The following is an 11,972-nucleotide window of genomic DNA, read 5'->3' on the forward strand; positions in this document are numbered from 1 at the left end:
TTTCGGGTTGCCCGTCCGTGTCATTCTCATGAGCACACTGTCTCAAAAACACCTTGAGGGAATTTCTTTACATTTGGCACAAAGTTTCACTTGGAATCAATGACGAACATTAGATTTGGTGGTCAAAGGTCAAGGTCTGTCTCATTCTTGTGAACACCAAGGTTCCCATGGTCTTGAAAAACCGAAAAGTAATGGACTTTCACAAAGACATTTTCCAGGCCTGGAAAAGTCATGGAAGTAATAAAAACGGATAAATTGGGCAAGAAAGTTTTTTTTTATTGACAGGTCCTTGAAACGTCGTGGTTTGAAGAATTCTTACGCTAATTATGACAAAATTTCACGCAAATATTTAACAGAATAAGATGATGAAGTGATGACATATTATATCCAAAAAGTCAAAGGTCAATTTAGCTGTGACATCATAATGTTCTGCATAAAACACTTTTCTGGGCATTACTCAACGTTTTTTATGAGACATGTTTCTGGCGACCAAACTGAGCATTTCTTGTCGTGTTTGGAGTGACAAAATTGGTCATTTTTTAATGAGATTTCAGGACATTTACATTCATATTCATAGCAACAAAAGTGGGTGATATTTAAGAGAGTTCCAGACATTTCCACTTTGAGATATGACATGCATCCTCGTGCATGCCTTCCACCTCAGGGCCAAGCTGGTGGCCTCAAGATTTCTCAGTCCATGTCTTCTTCCCTTCAGTGTGGATGGAATGAGCTTTCTCTCACAGTAGCACCACACTGCCATCTAGTGGTCGAACACCCACATCTCACCCAAATGTATTCAGGGAAAACTTCACCCCCAAAATGATCATTAGTATTAGTTACTCACCTTTTTTTCTGTATTCTGATTCTGTTTCCAAACATCAAATAAAGAAACAATTACTCTTAGAAGTCAAGAGAACTTTGTGTAAACAGCTTTATTTAGAAAAGGAGATAAAGGCACCTCTCTAACTGGAGAGTCATTATTCAATATACCAAACACCATGAGATTGAGCTCGGATAAACTGCTGCTCGGCAGTAACGTTAGTGTTCATCAGAGGTCGTTAAACGGCACGTTAACACTCAGACTGCCTCTGGAGGAGATTTAACATGTTGAATACTGATCGAACTTTACCCTTTCCTTTAAAACGGCTCTAGTTTTAACATTATTCTTCTTATTTAATACTCCTCCCCCTCTTCATCTTCTTCAAATGAGTCAATGCCAACCTCTTCGTAATCCTTCTCCAGAGCGGCCATGTCCTCTCTGGCCTCTGAGAACTCTCCCTCCTCCATGCCCTCTCCAACATACCAGTGGACGAAGGCCCTCTTGGCGTACATGAGATCAAACTTGTGGTCGAGACGAGCCCAGGCCTCTGCGATGGCGGTGGTGTTGCTCAGCATGCACACGGCCCTCTGCACCTTAGCCAGGTCTCCTCCGGGGACCACAGTGGGTGGCTGGTAGTTGATGCCCACCTTGAAGCCAGTGGGACACCAGTCCACAAACTGGATGGAGCGCTTGGTTTTGATGTTGCTGATGGCGACGTTGACGTCTTTGGGCACCACGTCTCCACGGTACAGCAGGCAGCAGGCCATGTATTTACCATGGCGGGGGTCACATTTCACCATCTGATTGGCTGGCTCAAAGCAGGAGTTGGTGATTTCAGCCACAGTGAGCTGCTCGTGGTAGGCCTTCTCTGCTGAGATGACGGGGGCGTAGGTGGCCAGAGGGAAGTGGATGCGAGGGTAGGGCACCAAGTTGGTCTGGAACTCCGTCAGGTCCACGTTCAAGGCGCCGTCGAATCTCAAAGAGGCGGTGATGGAGGAGACGATCTGGCTGATGAGACGATTGAGGTTGGTGTATGACGGGCGCTCAATGTCCAGGTTCCTGCGGCAGATGTCGTAGATGGCCTCGTTGTCCACCATGAAGGCGCAGTCGGAGTGCTCCAGGGTGGTGTGTGTGGTCAGGATGGAGTTGTAGGGCTCCACCACGGCTGTGGACACCTGAGGAGCAGGGTAGATGGCAAACTCCAGCTTGGACTTCTTGCCAAAGTCGACTGAGAGGCGCTCCATCAGGAGGGAGGTGAAGCCAGAGCCGGTTCCTCCACCGAAGGAGTGGAAGACCAGGAAACCTTGCAGCCCGGTGCACTGGTCAGACTGGACGAGAAAGAAAGAATTTACTGTTAAAGAAGTTTTGAAACAGACTAAAGAAGATACTTGTGATAGGGTTATATTAAAGGTCCAGTGTGTAGGATTCAGGAGGATATATAGACCCTTTTAGGGCTGATGTTACTGATGATGTCATTTCATTAGCTGGAGGCAAAACAACTCTCCACGACAGGGCTGTAGGCTACATAGGTCAAGCCCAACCTCTTATCAATAATGACTTACAAAACAAACATGCTTAAATTTTAACCCTTTTCTTACCAGTTTGCGGATTCTGTCGAGCACAGAGTCAATGTGCTCCTTTCCGACGGTGTAGTGACCCCGGGCGTAGTTGTTGGCAGCATCCTCCTTCCCTGAGATCAGCTGCTCGGGGTGGAAAAGCTGTCTGTAGGTGCCTGTACGAACCTCATCTGGAGGGGAGAGAAGAGACAGTTTGATAGCATGTTAATACTGTACTTTTATCCACACTGAGGGTGCGCCATGAGACAAACGTTTGGTTTGGGGATATAGATAAAAATTTGAATTGAATTTTTTATCCAAAGCAACCCACGACATTAAGTTCCAATTAAAGTAAAGACGCTATTAGACATGAATTCCCACCAGGTGGCGCATTGGACACAATGCGAAATACGCAAAATACACAAATTAAGCAACACGAACGAAGCTAGTAGCGCCATTTTGTGTCATATGTTTATTCATGAGAGTTGAAAAATATAAACTTCAGCAACCAATTTACGCCATGATAGCCAATCAGCACTGAGATCCTCCGGGGACATATGATGGCATGGACGTGTCAGTGGAAGGTCATTCATCGATTCAGCAATTTCACGCGCATTTGACGCGAGTTAAGGCCTTTGCGCACGGAGTACATTTATTTGTCAAAAATTGTCACATATCCAAAAATAAATCTGACCTAACATTGTGTCAATCACGTTTGCACACTGAGCCCGTGCGTTTTATTTTGGCACATGTTGTGAATTTTCACAACAAATACAACAATAAAACACATCATAATCAGTGTGCAATGTTTCTGTGCCTAACAATATTTTTTCACGTGACAGATCAAAAAAATGCATCCAGAAAAAAACTGCTTGTAAAGGCCTTTAGTCACACTTATGAGGCAAGTCAAAAAAATATTCTACCAACGTGAAAATTTGCATCACGTTTGGTGTGAACACAACATGAATTTTAGGCAACAAAAGTCATCATCATGGTTTGGCTTAAAAAAAATAGGCCTACCGTTCTTATTAATGTAATGTCACGTCACGTCACTGAGTTTTGGTTTCACATGGGAAATGAACAGCTGTCTCTCGGGTGAAAGTCCGGCGTTTGTTTGCCCAATAGAATTTGGCGAATAGTTTGAATGTTGTTGGACTACACATTTGAAAATAAGAACATACTTTGTTGTTTCCAAACTTGGAGTGAAAAGTGAGCTTTTGAGATCTGATTGGCTGATTCAAACGGGAGTGGGCGTGGCCAAAAAACGACTGACCATAATACTTTAATTGGTTAAAATGAACTTTGGTCAAAATATAAACTCATATGAATGGCCCACTGTCTAGCCAACTAGTTAATATGTGATCAGCTAGTTTATAGCTTTATTGTCTCTAGCTTCCTTCTCTCCTAAAATCTCAAGTTTTTATCTTACTCGAGCAACACCCTTATCTCCCAAACACGAGCTCCCAGGTAAAAGAATGTGAAACAGAAGGTTGGATGAAACTCCTCACCAATCACAGTGGGCTCCAGGTCGACAAAGATGGCCCTGGGGACGTACTTCCCCGTGCCGGTCTCACTGAAGAAGGTGGTGAAGGAGTCGTCGTAGCCCGTGGAGGGCTTGTCGGTGGGCATGTGGCCGTCAGGCTGGATGCCGTGCTCCAGACAGTACAGCTCCCAGCAGGTGTTGCCCATCTGGACCCCAGCCTGGCCGACGTGGATAGAGATACACTCACGCTGTGGAGGAGAAAGGAAAAGATTTCATTTAACTGTTTGAATTCAACATGATTTTGGGAAATTTATCGCTGAAGTCATCATGTAAACCAAACCCCATTTAAATTCAGACATACTCAACACCCATTCTTGAGAACTGGGGCAAATCATGTACTACCGAAAGAAAAAAACATTTTGAAAGAATAACATAAATGAAATAAATATCCATCCATCCATTTTCATCCACTTATCCAGGGCCGAGTTGCAGGGGCAGCAGGCCAAGCAAAGTACCCCAGACATCCTTCTCCCCAGAAACACTTTCTAGCTCCTCCTGGGGGACTCCAAGGCTGGGTCTGCCCCGGGGCCTCCTGACTTGCCCGGAACACCTCTAACAGGAGGTGCCCATCCTGATCAAATGTCCAAACCACCTCAACTGACCCCTTTCGACGCTAAGGAGGAGCGGCTCCTCCGAGAACCGCCACCTTAACGTGGTAGAGGGGTTTTCGTGTCCCTGTGAACCTGGGAGCTGTGTTGTCCAGGGCTAATAGCCCTTGATAGGGCCTCCGAGGCATAGTGGTCCCAAGGGGAGGGGCCAGACTAAGAGCGATTCAAGAAGACCTTGATGAAACGGCATATTCGGACTTTGAGGACCTCACCCAGTTTGGGGACACCAAAGCGGTGTAGGGATGTTGAATGCCATCCAGCTACAAAATGTATCCCCGAATTCATTTAAGCCAACCCTTTGCCCTGGGTAGTTTAATGCAAACATTGCTGCCTTTAAACCTGTCTTGACCTGCTGGAAATGACAGTTGAGCACGAGGGTGGGGGAAACGGACAGGGTTGTGAACTTTTCAGCCTCTTTTTCTCTTTAAAATTATTTCCACATTATTGCCCCAGCCAGATTTTTGTGTGGACTTTGCAGAAACCTCTCAGGTTTTCACATTATCACGCGAGTCGGATGTGACACGTCACCGATCTAAATAAGGGGTCAGCGGCGATTAACATACTCTTGTCAGAGTATCTGTAGGGGCCAAAGTGCTTCCACACCCTCCTGAGGTATTTCTAGATCCTTGTAAAGGATGTGGGTGGGGGGGGTCGCGGGTGGAGGCATTGGGTGCATGCTTGCAGGGGACTGGAACAAGTTTGGTCTCATCATTAGAGAGTAAATTTGTCCCGAGGGAGTTTAGGATACAACGTCATCTTTCCTGTTTAGTTAACTGACCCTTTAGAGCGCAAATGACAGGGAGCAGTGCGCAAAAAACGTTGCTTTAAAAATTGTGACATCAATGCATCAGATGGATTTCTGCTGCTTTGTCTCACCACTATTGCGGCAGTTTGTCTGTCAACAGAAGGCCAGCTGTCAGCGGGAACACGAGAACACAAACAACCCCTGTTATATGTATGTAATAAATAATTCCACCTTTACAAGGCGCTAAAAGAGGCTGCAGCTGACCTCTGACCCTATTCCCAACGGGAACACGTGGGCCAGTAAAATATTCATGTTGTTGTGAGATTCCTGAGGAGTCAGTCTGACAGGACGGGACAGCTTGTCATGTTTTTCCAGTGCGACGTCTTGATAGCAACGCAAACAGCTCCCAGTGAGGATCTGTCAATTCAGTCTGTTAAGTGTTTTACTTAAAGATGATGAAACTGCCTCTCAGGCATATTGTTAATGTGAGTGACATGCGATTTTGATAAAGTGGGGTGACCTAGTTTCTTTCAGCTTAGGCACATTCCTCAGGAAACTGATGTCTCAACAATTTGAACCACACAAACTGGTGTTACCCGATGAAACTAATTCGCTAAATGTAAGATATATGGTTTAAATAGTGAGCCAAATGTAGATCTGTTTCAAATATGAACTCAATTGCCAGCTAATTTGATAATTGCTTCATCAGTTTGAGTCAAAACTTTCTGATTCCAGCTTCTCAAATGCAAATATTTCCTGGTTTCTTTACGTCTAAATGACAGTAAACTTAATTTCTTTGGGTTGTGGACAAAACAAGACGAAACAAGTGCACAGGGTTGCCTTAAATTTTTAAGTTGGCTGAATTTGAGAAGGCATGAGTGATATAATACTTGTTTTCTCAAATCGAGTCAACTTAAAATTTGAAGGCAGCCTGAACAGTTAAGTTTTTTTTACAGTATTTTCACGTGATTTCAGGGCACTTCAATCGGCATATGCACGGCTGCACGTGAACAGTAAGGGGGCAAAAATGGAATATTTTGTGCATGTAAACCAGGGCTAGGTGTCGCCTGTGATTTCCTGAATCGATTCGACTCTTATTCAATTTGATGTAAAATCAATTAGGATATTTCTGTTCCACCAATTTTGCTTTAATCTTAAAGAGATACTCAAAGAACTAATGCTGCAAATGGAACAAGGAACTACCTTGCACATGGCGAATTTGCACATCTTGTTCTCTTAGGACTCAGCTCTCTTTCTGGTCACACTGTAGCCCGTAGTTTTGTTTGCACTTTGACGTGGCGCTGCAGTGCGATTATGAAGCCCCTCGCTTTCAGACGAGCTTAAAACTGGGGGAGAACGTGCTGCAGACTGTTGCTGTTTAATGTATTCTACATTCCACATCTGGAGACGTGCAGTGTCTTCCGTGGACCAAGCTACTCCTCATCCTGCGTCCTTGCAAGCCAATGTGGTTTCATCTGCTTTCTCAAGCATCCCAGCAACAGCGTGTGATTTAGAGGGCTGAATACAATGCATTAAAGTTGACACTAATCTTTCTGTAGTGGGCTTTTGTTTTGAATTTTGATCCTTTGACCTCCCCCCTCCCCCCTAAACCAGCCTGTGATAAGGGCGGAGGAGGGGAGGGGGCATGGTGATACGGGAGCTGCCAAGTATGGCGATGGCAGCCAGCTCAGCACACAGCTATTTTGAGTGACGCTTCACTCAGACATCTACCCTACTAACCTGTTTGGACTGCAGCTTATCTCATGGAAATAACACGCTGTCAGTGCCGAGCGCTCCTATTGTTGGAGCAAGAAAACAAAGCACAAATATATGCAGACAGAACTTGGTGCCGTTTTGTAGCCCAAAGAGCTTCGACAGGATATGAGAAAAAGTGGGAGTGGTGTTGGTGTTGCAACATGCCACACTGGTTCATGCCTTCAAGACACACGCAGCTTGTGAAAGTTCCACTTCCTGGCATCTGGGTGACTATCTGCTTCCTGTATCTTGTCCTCAAACTACGTCACGGCTGACATTAAGGCCTCAGCATGGGAGAGCAAACACAGTGGAGCATTGTGTTGTAAGCCTGTGGTGGAGTAACCCCAAAAAAATGTGTGATTTTAAATTTATCCCAGCTGAAAGGGAGCTGGAGGGATAAATGTAGCGACTCTGATGGCAGCGTGACTGCCCACACCTCCTCTTCTTTCTTGCTGTATCACAAATGGCCCAACAGGAAGTGTCAGCAGACCTAAAACCAACAGGGGGAAACAGTCTTTTCTCGTCGTCAACGCTTTACCAAACTACTTTTCCTCAGTTCTGACTTTCCAAACGACCTGTTACGACACTCTCACTGTTTGCTCTGATGACGGGAATAAAGTGAAAAGGGGAAGGTCAACGTCCTGAAATCATGTCGACGACTTAAGACTCTTTAGCTCTTGTAAAAATGTTGATCCACAGCTACGAGGGTTTATCGTCATGCGCCTGAGCTCATAGCCGTCAGGAATAGAAATGTAAAACACACAAGGGGCCTCTGGAAGCCACATCAGCATTCCCAAAACCAGCCGGGCAAACAAGCACGCCCTCCTGACAGACACACATATGGAAACAGTTAACCTTTACTAGAGCTGGAGCCACATGCCTGGTACTGTGTCTCCACTGATTTTACTTTATGTTCTTCACTTTCTAACAATTAAATGAGTTTTAAGTGCTGTAGCAAAGCCAGGAAGTTGTTTTAGTAGCAGCCTGGGGGCATTTAAGTAGAAGCAAAAGACACAAGCTCAGGCTGGTGATAGATTTTGGAGGGAAAGTATGCAGATGCAACAGGAACACTGTGATTCTCAAAGGAGGAACACTTCAGATAGCACTCATAGTTCTTATGTAACACACTGCATGTCACTTTCTATGGAATACACTAGTAATAATTATGCTGCCATACTCACCATTGTGCTGCTCTGATTGTCCTTTTAGGAGAAGAGGTTCAAACTTGCAGGCTCTCACAGGGCGCCTATAATGAGATCTCTGTGAGTGAAGTGCTATCAGTGTGTGTCACAGACATTTTTATAGTTACTACAGGGGGAGGAGGAGGGGGTGGAGGAAGAGGAGGAGCCAGCAACAGCTGCAGCTTTGTTCTCTTCATAACTATTTTTTTTTTTCCACAGTAAGATGTGGCTTCCTGTTTGACGTTTTCAGAGTAAGAGCAGCACCCGAGGCGCTCACATGATGTGAAGTTTATTTGAAGTGGGGGGAAAGGGAGCGTTGTGATCTTAGGTATTTCAGACAGAGGGAAATAAAGTACTTTATAAAAACTTTTTAAAAACTTTGTACTGCATTTGACTGACAGCTGGAGCTGCTTTTCAGTGTAAGATTTAATACATAAAACATATGGTCAGAAAGGATATGATGCAACACATTCAGCGCCCCAGGCAAACCTTCCCCCAACTCCCCCTCCCCCAGCTATTATTATTATCACTGTGTTTGTATTTGTTGCATTTATTCCTTACTCCTCAAATAAGCCCAAAACATTCTGATGGACACCCAGCATTTGTTTGAGCTGCTGCCCTCGGGCAGAAGATGCAGGACAGGTAAATCAAGGACAAACATACATGCAACACCTGAGCTAACAGCCAACTACGCTGTAATAACAAACAATAAGAGAATATGTTCTGTGCAGATTTGGTCTTCTTGTTTTCGTACTGCATCCCAAATACGGCTGCAACTAACGATTATTTTCATTGTCGACTAATCTGTCGATTATTTCTTCGATTAGTCGACGAATCATTTTATGGAAAAATGTGTTAAAATGTTGAAAAATGTCGGTCTGTCTCTCCAAAACCCCAAAATGATGTCATCTAATGTCTTGTTTCGTACTCACGCTACTCACATTCTAGTTCACCGTCATGGGAGAGTGTGTAAAGCTGCCAATATTTGAACCTAAGAAGCTGCAATAAGAGTATTTTGGGGTATTTTTATAGTACTTTTCTATGAGAAATGACTCAAACCAATTAGTCGCCTACGAAAATAGTCACCAATTACTTTAATAGTCGATTAGTCATCGATTAGTCGACTAATCGTTGCAGCCAGGGGGTCACTTTATTCAACAGAGTCACACTTGAGAAATCCTGTCCCTCGATAATCAATGAAGGGAGGTGAGAAGGGGCGACCACATAGGGGAGTGTATTTAATTGAAAAAAAAAGAAGCAGTTTGGATACTTTAAATTACTTTATCATATTGTTTACTGTTGCATTGGAGATCGAATTTGGCGCTGAATTCCTCAAAGGGTAAGACACCGCCGGTTTCGTCTAACAAATGACAAACATCTGTTTTTGGAAAGGATGAATCTACATTTCCAGAAAAGTTATGTATATGCACAAACAGTTCTACACGGATGCTGTGTCTCAAATCGCGTACTTCTGTACTTATGCTTAATATTGTGAGTGCATAAGTGCGTTCACACTGAGAAGTATGGAAAAATGCAGTGCACTATGAGTACCTGGATGGTGCGCTCAAAACAGTCAAGAGCTGTGTTCGAAACCGTCCACTCACTCACTCACTCACTCACTATTCCCTATGTCGTGTTTACTATATAGTGCACTACATGGGGAACGACTGAACGAGATTTCGGACACTAACTGAAATTTTCTGAACGTCGTTGCGTCAGTAGCTGCGCTGCATACTCCTGTGACGCAAGTGGATGCGCCGAGCTTCATGTAAACAAACCAGGCGCTTTGAGGATGATCGAACTGGATGGTGGTTGTACTTTTTGTCAATAAATTGCTGAAATGTCAATGGTGTGGACGTTTGGTTTTGTCAGCTACGGTTGTGTGTCTGCATTGTGAGCTGTAATAGCCCACGATAGTGCACGAGCTACAAGCTACCTGGCTCGTGCGAGCTAAGTGGCTATTGTTAGCTCGTGAGCTAACGTTACCGGCTAGCATCCTATTCGTTTCTTTTCTTTTTGTGCCATCTTTGCGGTTGTTCTTCTTCTCCTCTGGCAAAAGACGACCGCATTACATTGTGGTATACGGGAGTAAAATGTAGGGTACATCGTTTGTTCACTCACATTTGCTGTGCATTGTGGGTATTTTATAGTCCACTATATAGTGAATGAAATTAACCGCGGAGAATTCGAACAACACTACAAAATGGCGAACACACTATATAGTGCACTATATCCGTGATAGGTTGAGTGTGGAACTATGGACACTTCTCGCCCTCAATGGTCGCCATCTTGGCTACGAAGCGGAAGGGGAGGGGCCACTTTTCAAACTGGAAATGGACTCCGCGACTGTACAAATACATGTGTTTTGCACTAAGCACTACTATACTGTTGTCGGGTATAAGCTAGCAGTATGTTTATTGGGTTAATGTAGCAGTCTGTAATGATTTGGTACCGTGAACGATAACGCGAATGCTAATGCTAGTTTGCTAACTAGCTAATTTGCAGTCATCATTTCCGGTGAGTGCACAACGGTCGTGTTTGGTTTGAGACAACACTACCCTGTCGAAATTTGCGCACTACGCCAATAAGTACATAGTGCACATAGTATACTGCATGGAAGTGTGCTAACAGAAGTATGTGATTTGAGACACACCAACAGATCCTGTTTCACCTTTTAAGGATAAACAGGTCAGTTTTAACATTCAGTTCAAACTTTATAGTTCATTTTGTATGTTTTCTTAAAAATATTATTTCTATTTTACTGTGAGCTGTGAAATTAAAAGTAATTAAAAGTTGTTTAACCTTCACATCCTTGCATTTATTCTGCTCATTTGTGTCATAGGCCCCCATGTAGTGATGTCAAAATGAAGAGCACTAGTTGTATTTGCTGAACCCACTAGATGGCGCTCTTAGTGGCCCCTTTCCCCTCCCTTCGTTTGATACAGAGCTGCATGCAGTTTTCTACGATTTCACCTTTGTTGCCTTCTCTTAAAGTCGGTGGGGTTAATTTAATGGATAGAAAATTTGACAAGAAATCAGTTAGTTTGGTCTATCTATCTAAAATCTTTTTCTTTTTATCGTTCACTTCCTGTTGCTCCGGAAGTAAAGGAAACTCACTTTAAGATTATAACAGCAATATACCCTGTTATTTTCTACACAAAAGATTCCGGTTTGATCCTTGTATCCTTTGTTCAATTGAATCTGTAGACCATCTATTTTTCAGTTGTCCCTTTGTCAATTTATTTTGGTCTGAAATTCACAACTGGTTGTCCCTGAAAATCGATAACATACCTTCGTTTACTTTAAATGACATAATTTATTATATGGACAACTTGGACGCTGATTTTTCTGATATTATTAATCTTGTGATTATTTTTTAATATGTATACACTCTTGTAAATGGAATGAAAAAGGTTGAAAAAGTTAACAAATAAAGCTAAAAAAAAATGATTATAGCTCGATTATAAGTCCTCGCTCTGTTGTTCATTATTCCCTTTTGTTTTATTTAGTAAACTTGAATTATTGTCTTTTGTTCCTGTGCCGAAACATATTGTTTGATATTTTTTTGAAGAATTTTGTATGTCATCACCATCTGTGAAGTTTGCAATTGTATCCTTGTTGTTTTTACTCCTTGTCTTGTTTGTATATTCTTTGTTCTGAATAAAGTTTGTAAAAAAAAAAAAAAAAGAAAGTAGCCCTTTTTCCGTTTTTTTCTCTGTAACGCAAACGCAACACGTTCGATACGCTTTACGTCAGCACGCTAC

General features: G+C 43.2%; 1 protein-coding gene across 1 annotated transcript; it reads right to left on the reverse strand.

The window, feature by feature from the left end:
* Window positions 1-914: 914 nt before the first annotated feature.
* LOC117249918 (tubulin alpha-1C chain-like) lies at window positions 915-8,361 on the reverse strand. Its single transcript, XM_033615783.2, has 4 exons — window positions 8,209-8,361; window positions 3,885-4,107; window positions 2,419-2,567; window positions 915-2,148 (listed from the first exon to the last, which is right to left on the reverse strand). The coding sequence occupies exons 1-4, from the start codon at window positions 8,209-8,211 to the stop codon at window positions 1,174-1,176; spliced, it is 1,350 nt and encodes a 449-aa protein (XP_033471674.1). The 5' UTR covers window positions 8,212-8,361; the 3' UTR covers window positions 915-1,173.
* Between the last annotated feature and the right edge of the window lie 3,611 nt (window positions 8,362-11,972).

The sequence above is a fragment of the Epinephelus lanceolatus genome, chromosome 24 (genome assembly GCF_041903045.1).
Source record: "Epinephelus lanceolatus isolate andai-2023 chromosome 24, ASM4190304v1, whole genome shotgun sequence".
Classification (NCBI taxonomy): Eukaryota; Metazoa; Chordata; class Actinopteri; order Perciformes; family Serranidae; genus Epinephelus; species Epinephelus lanceolatus.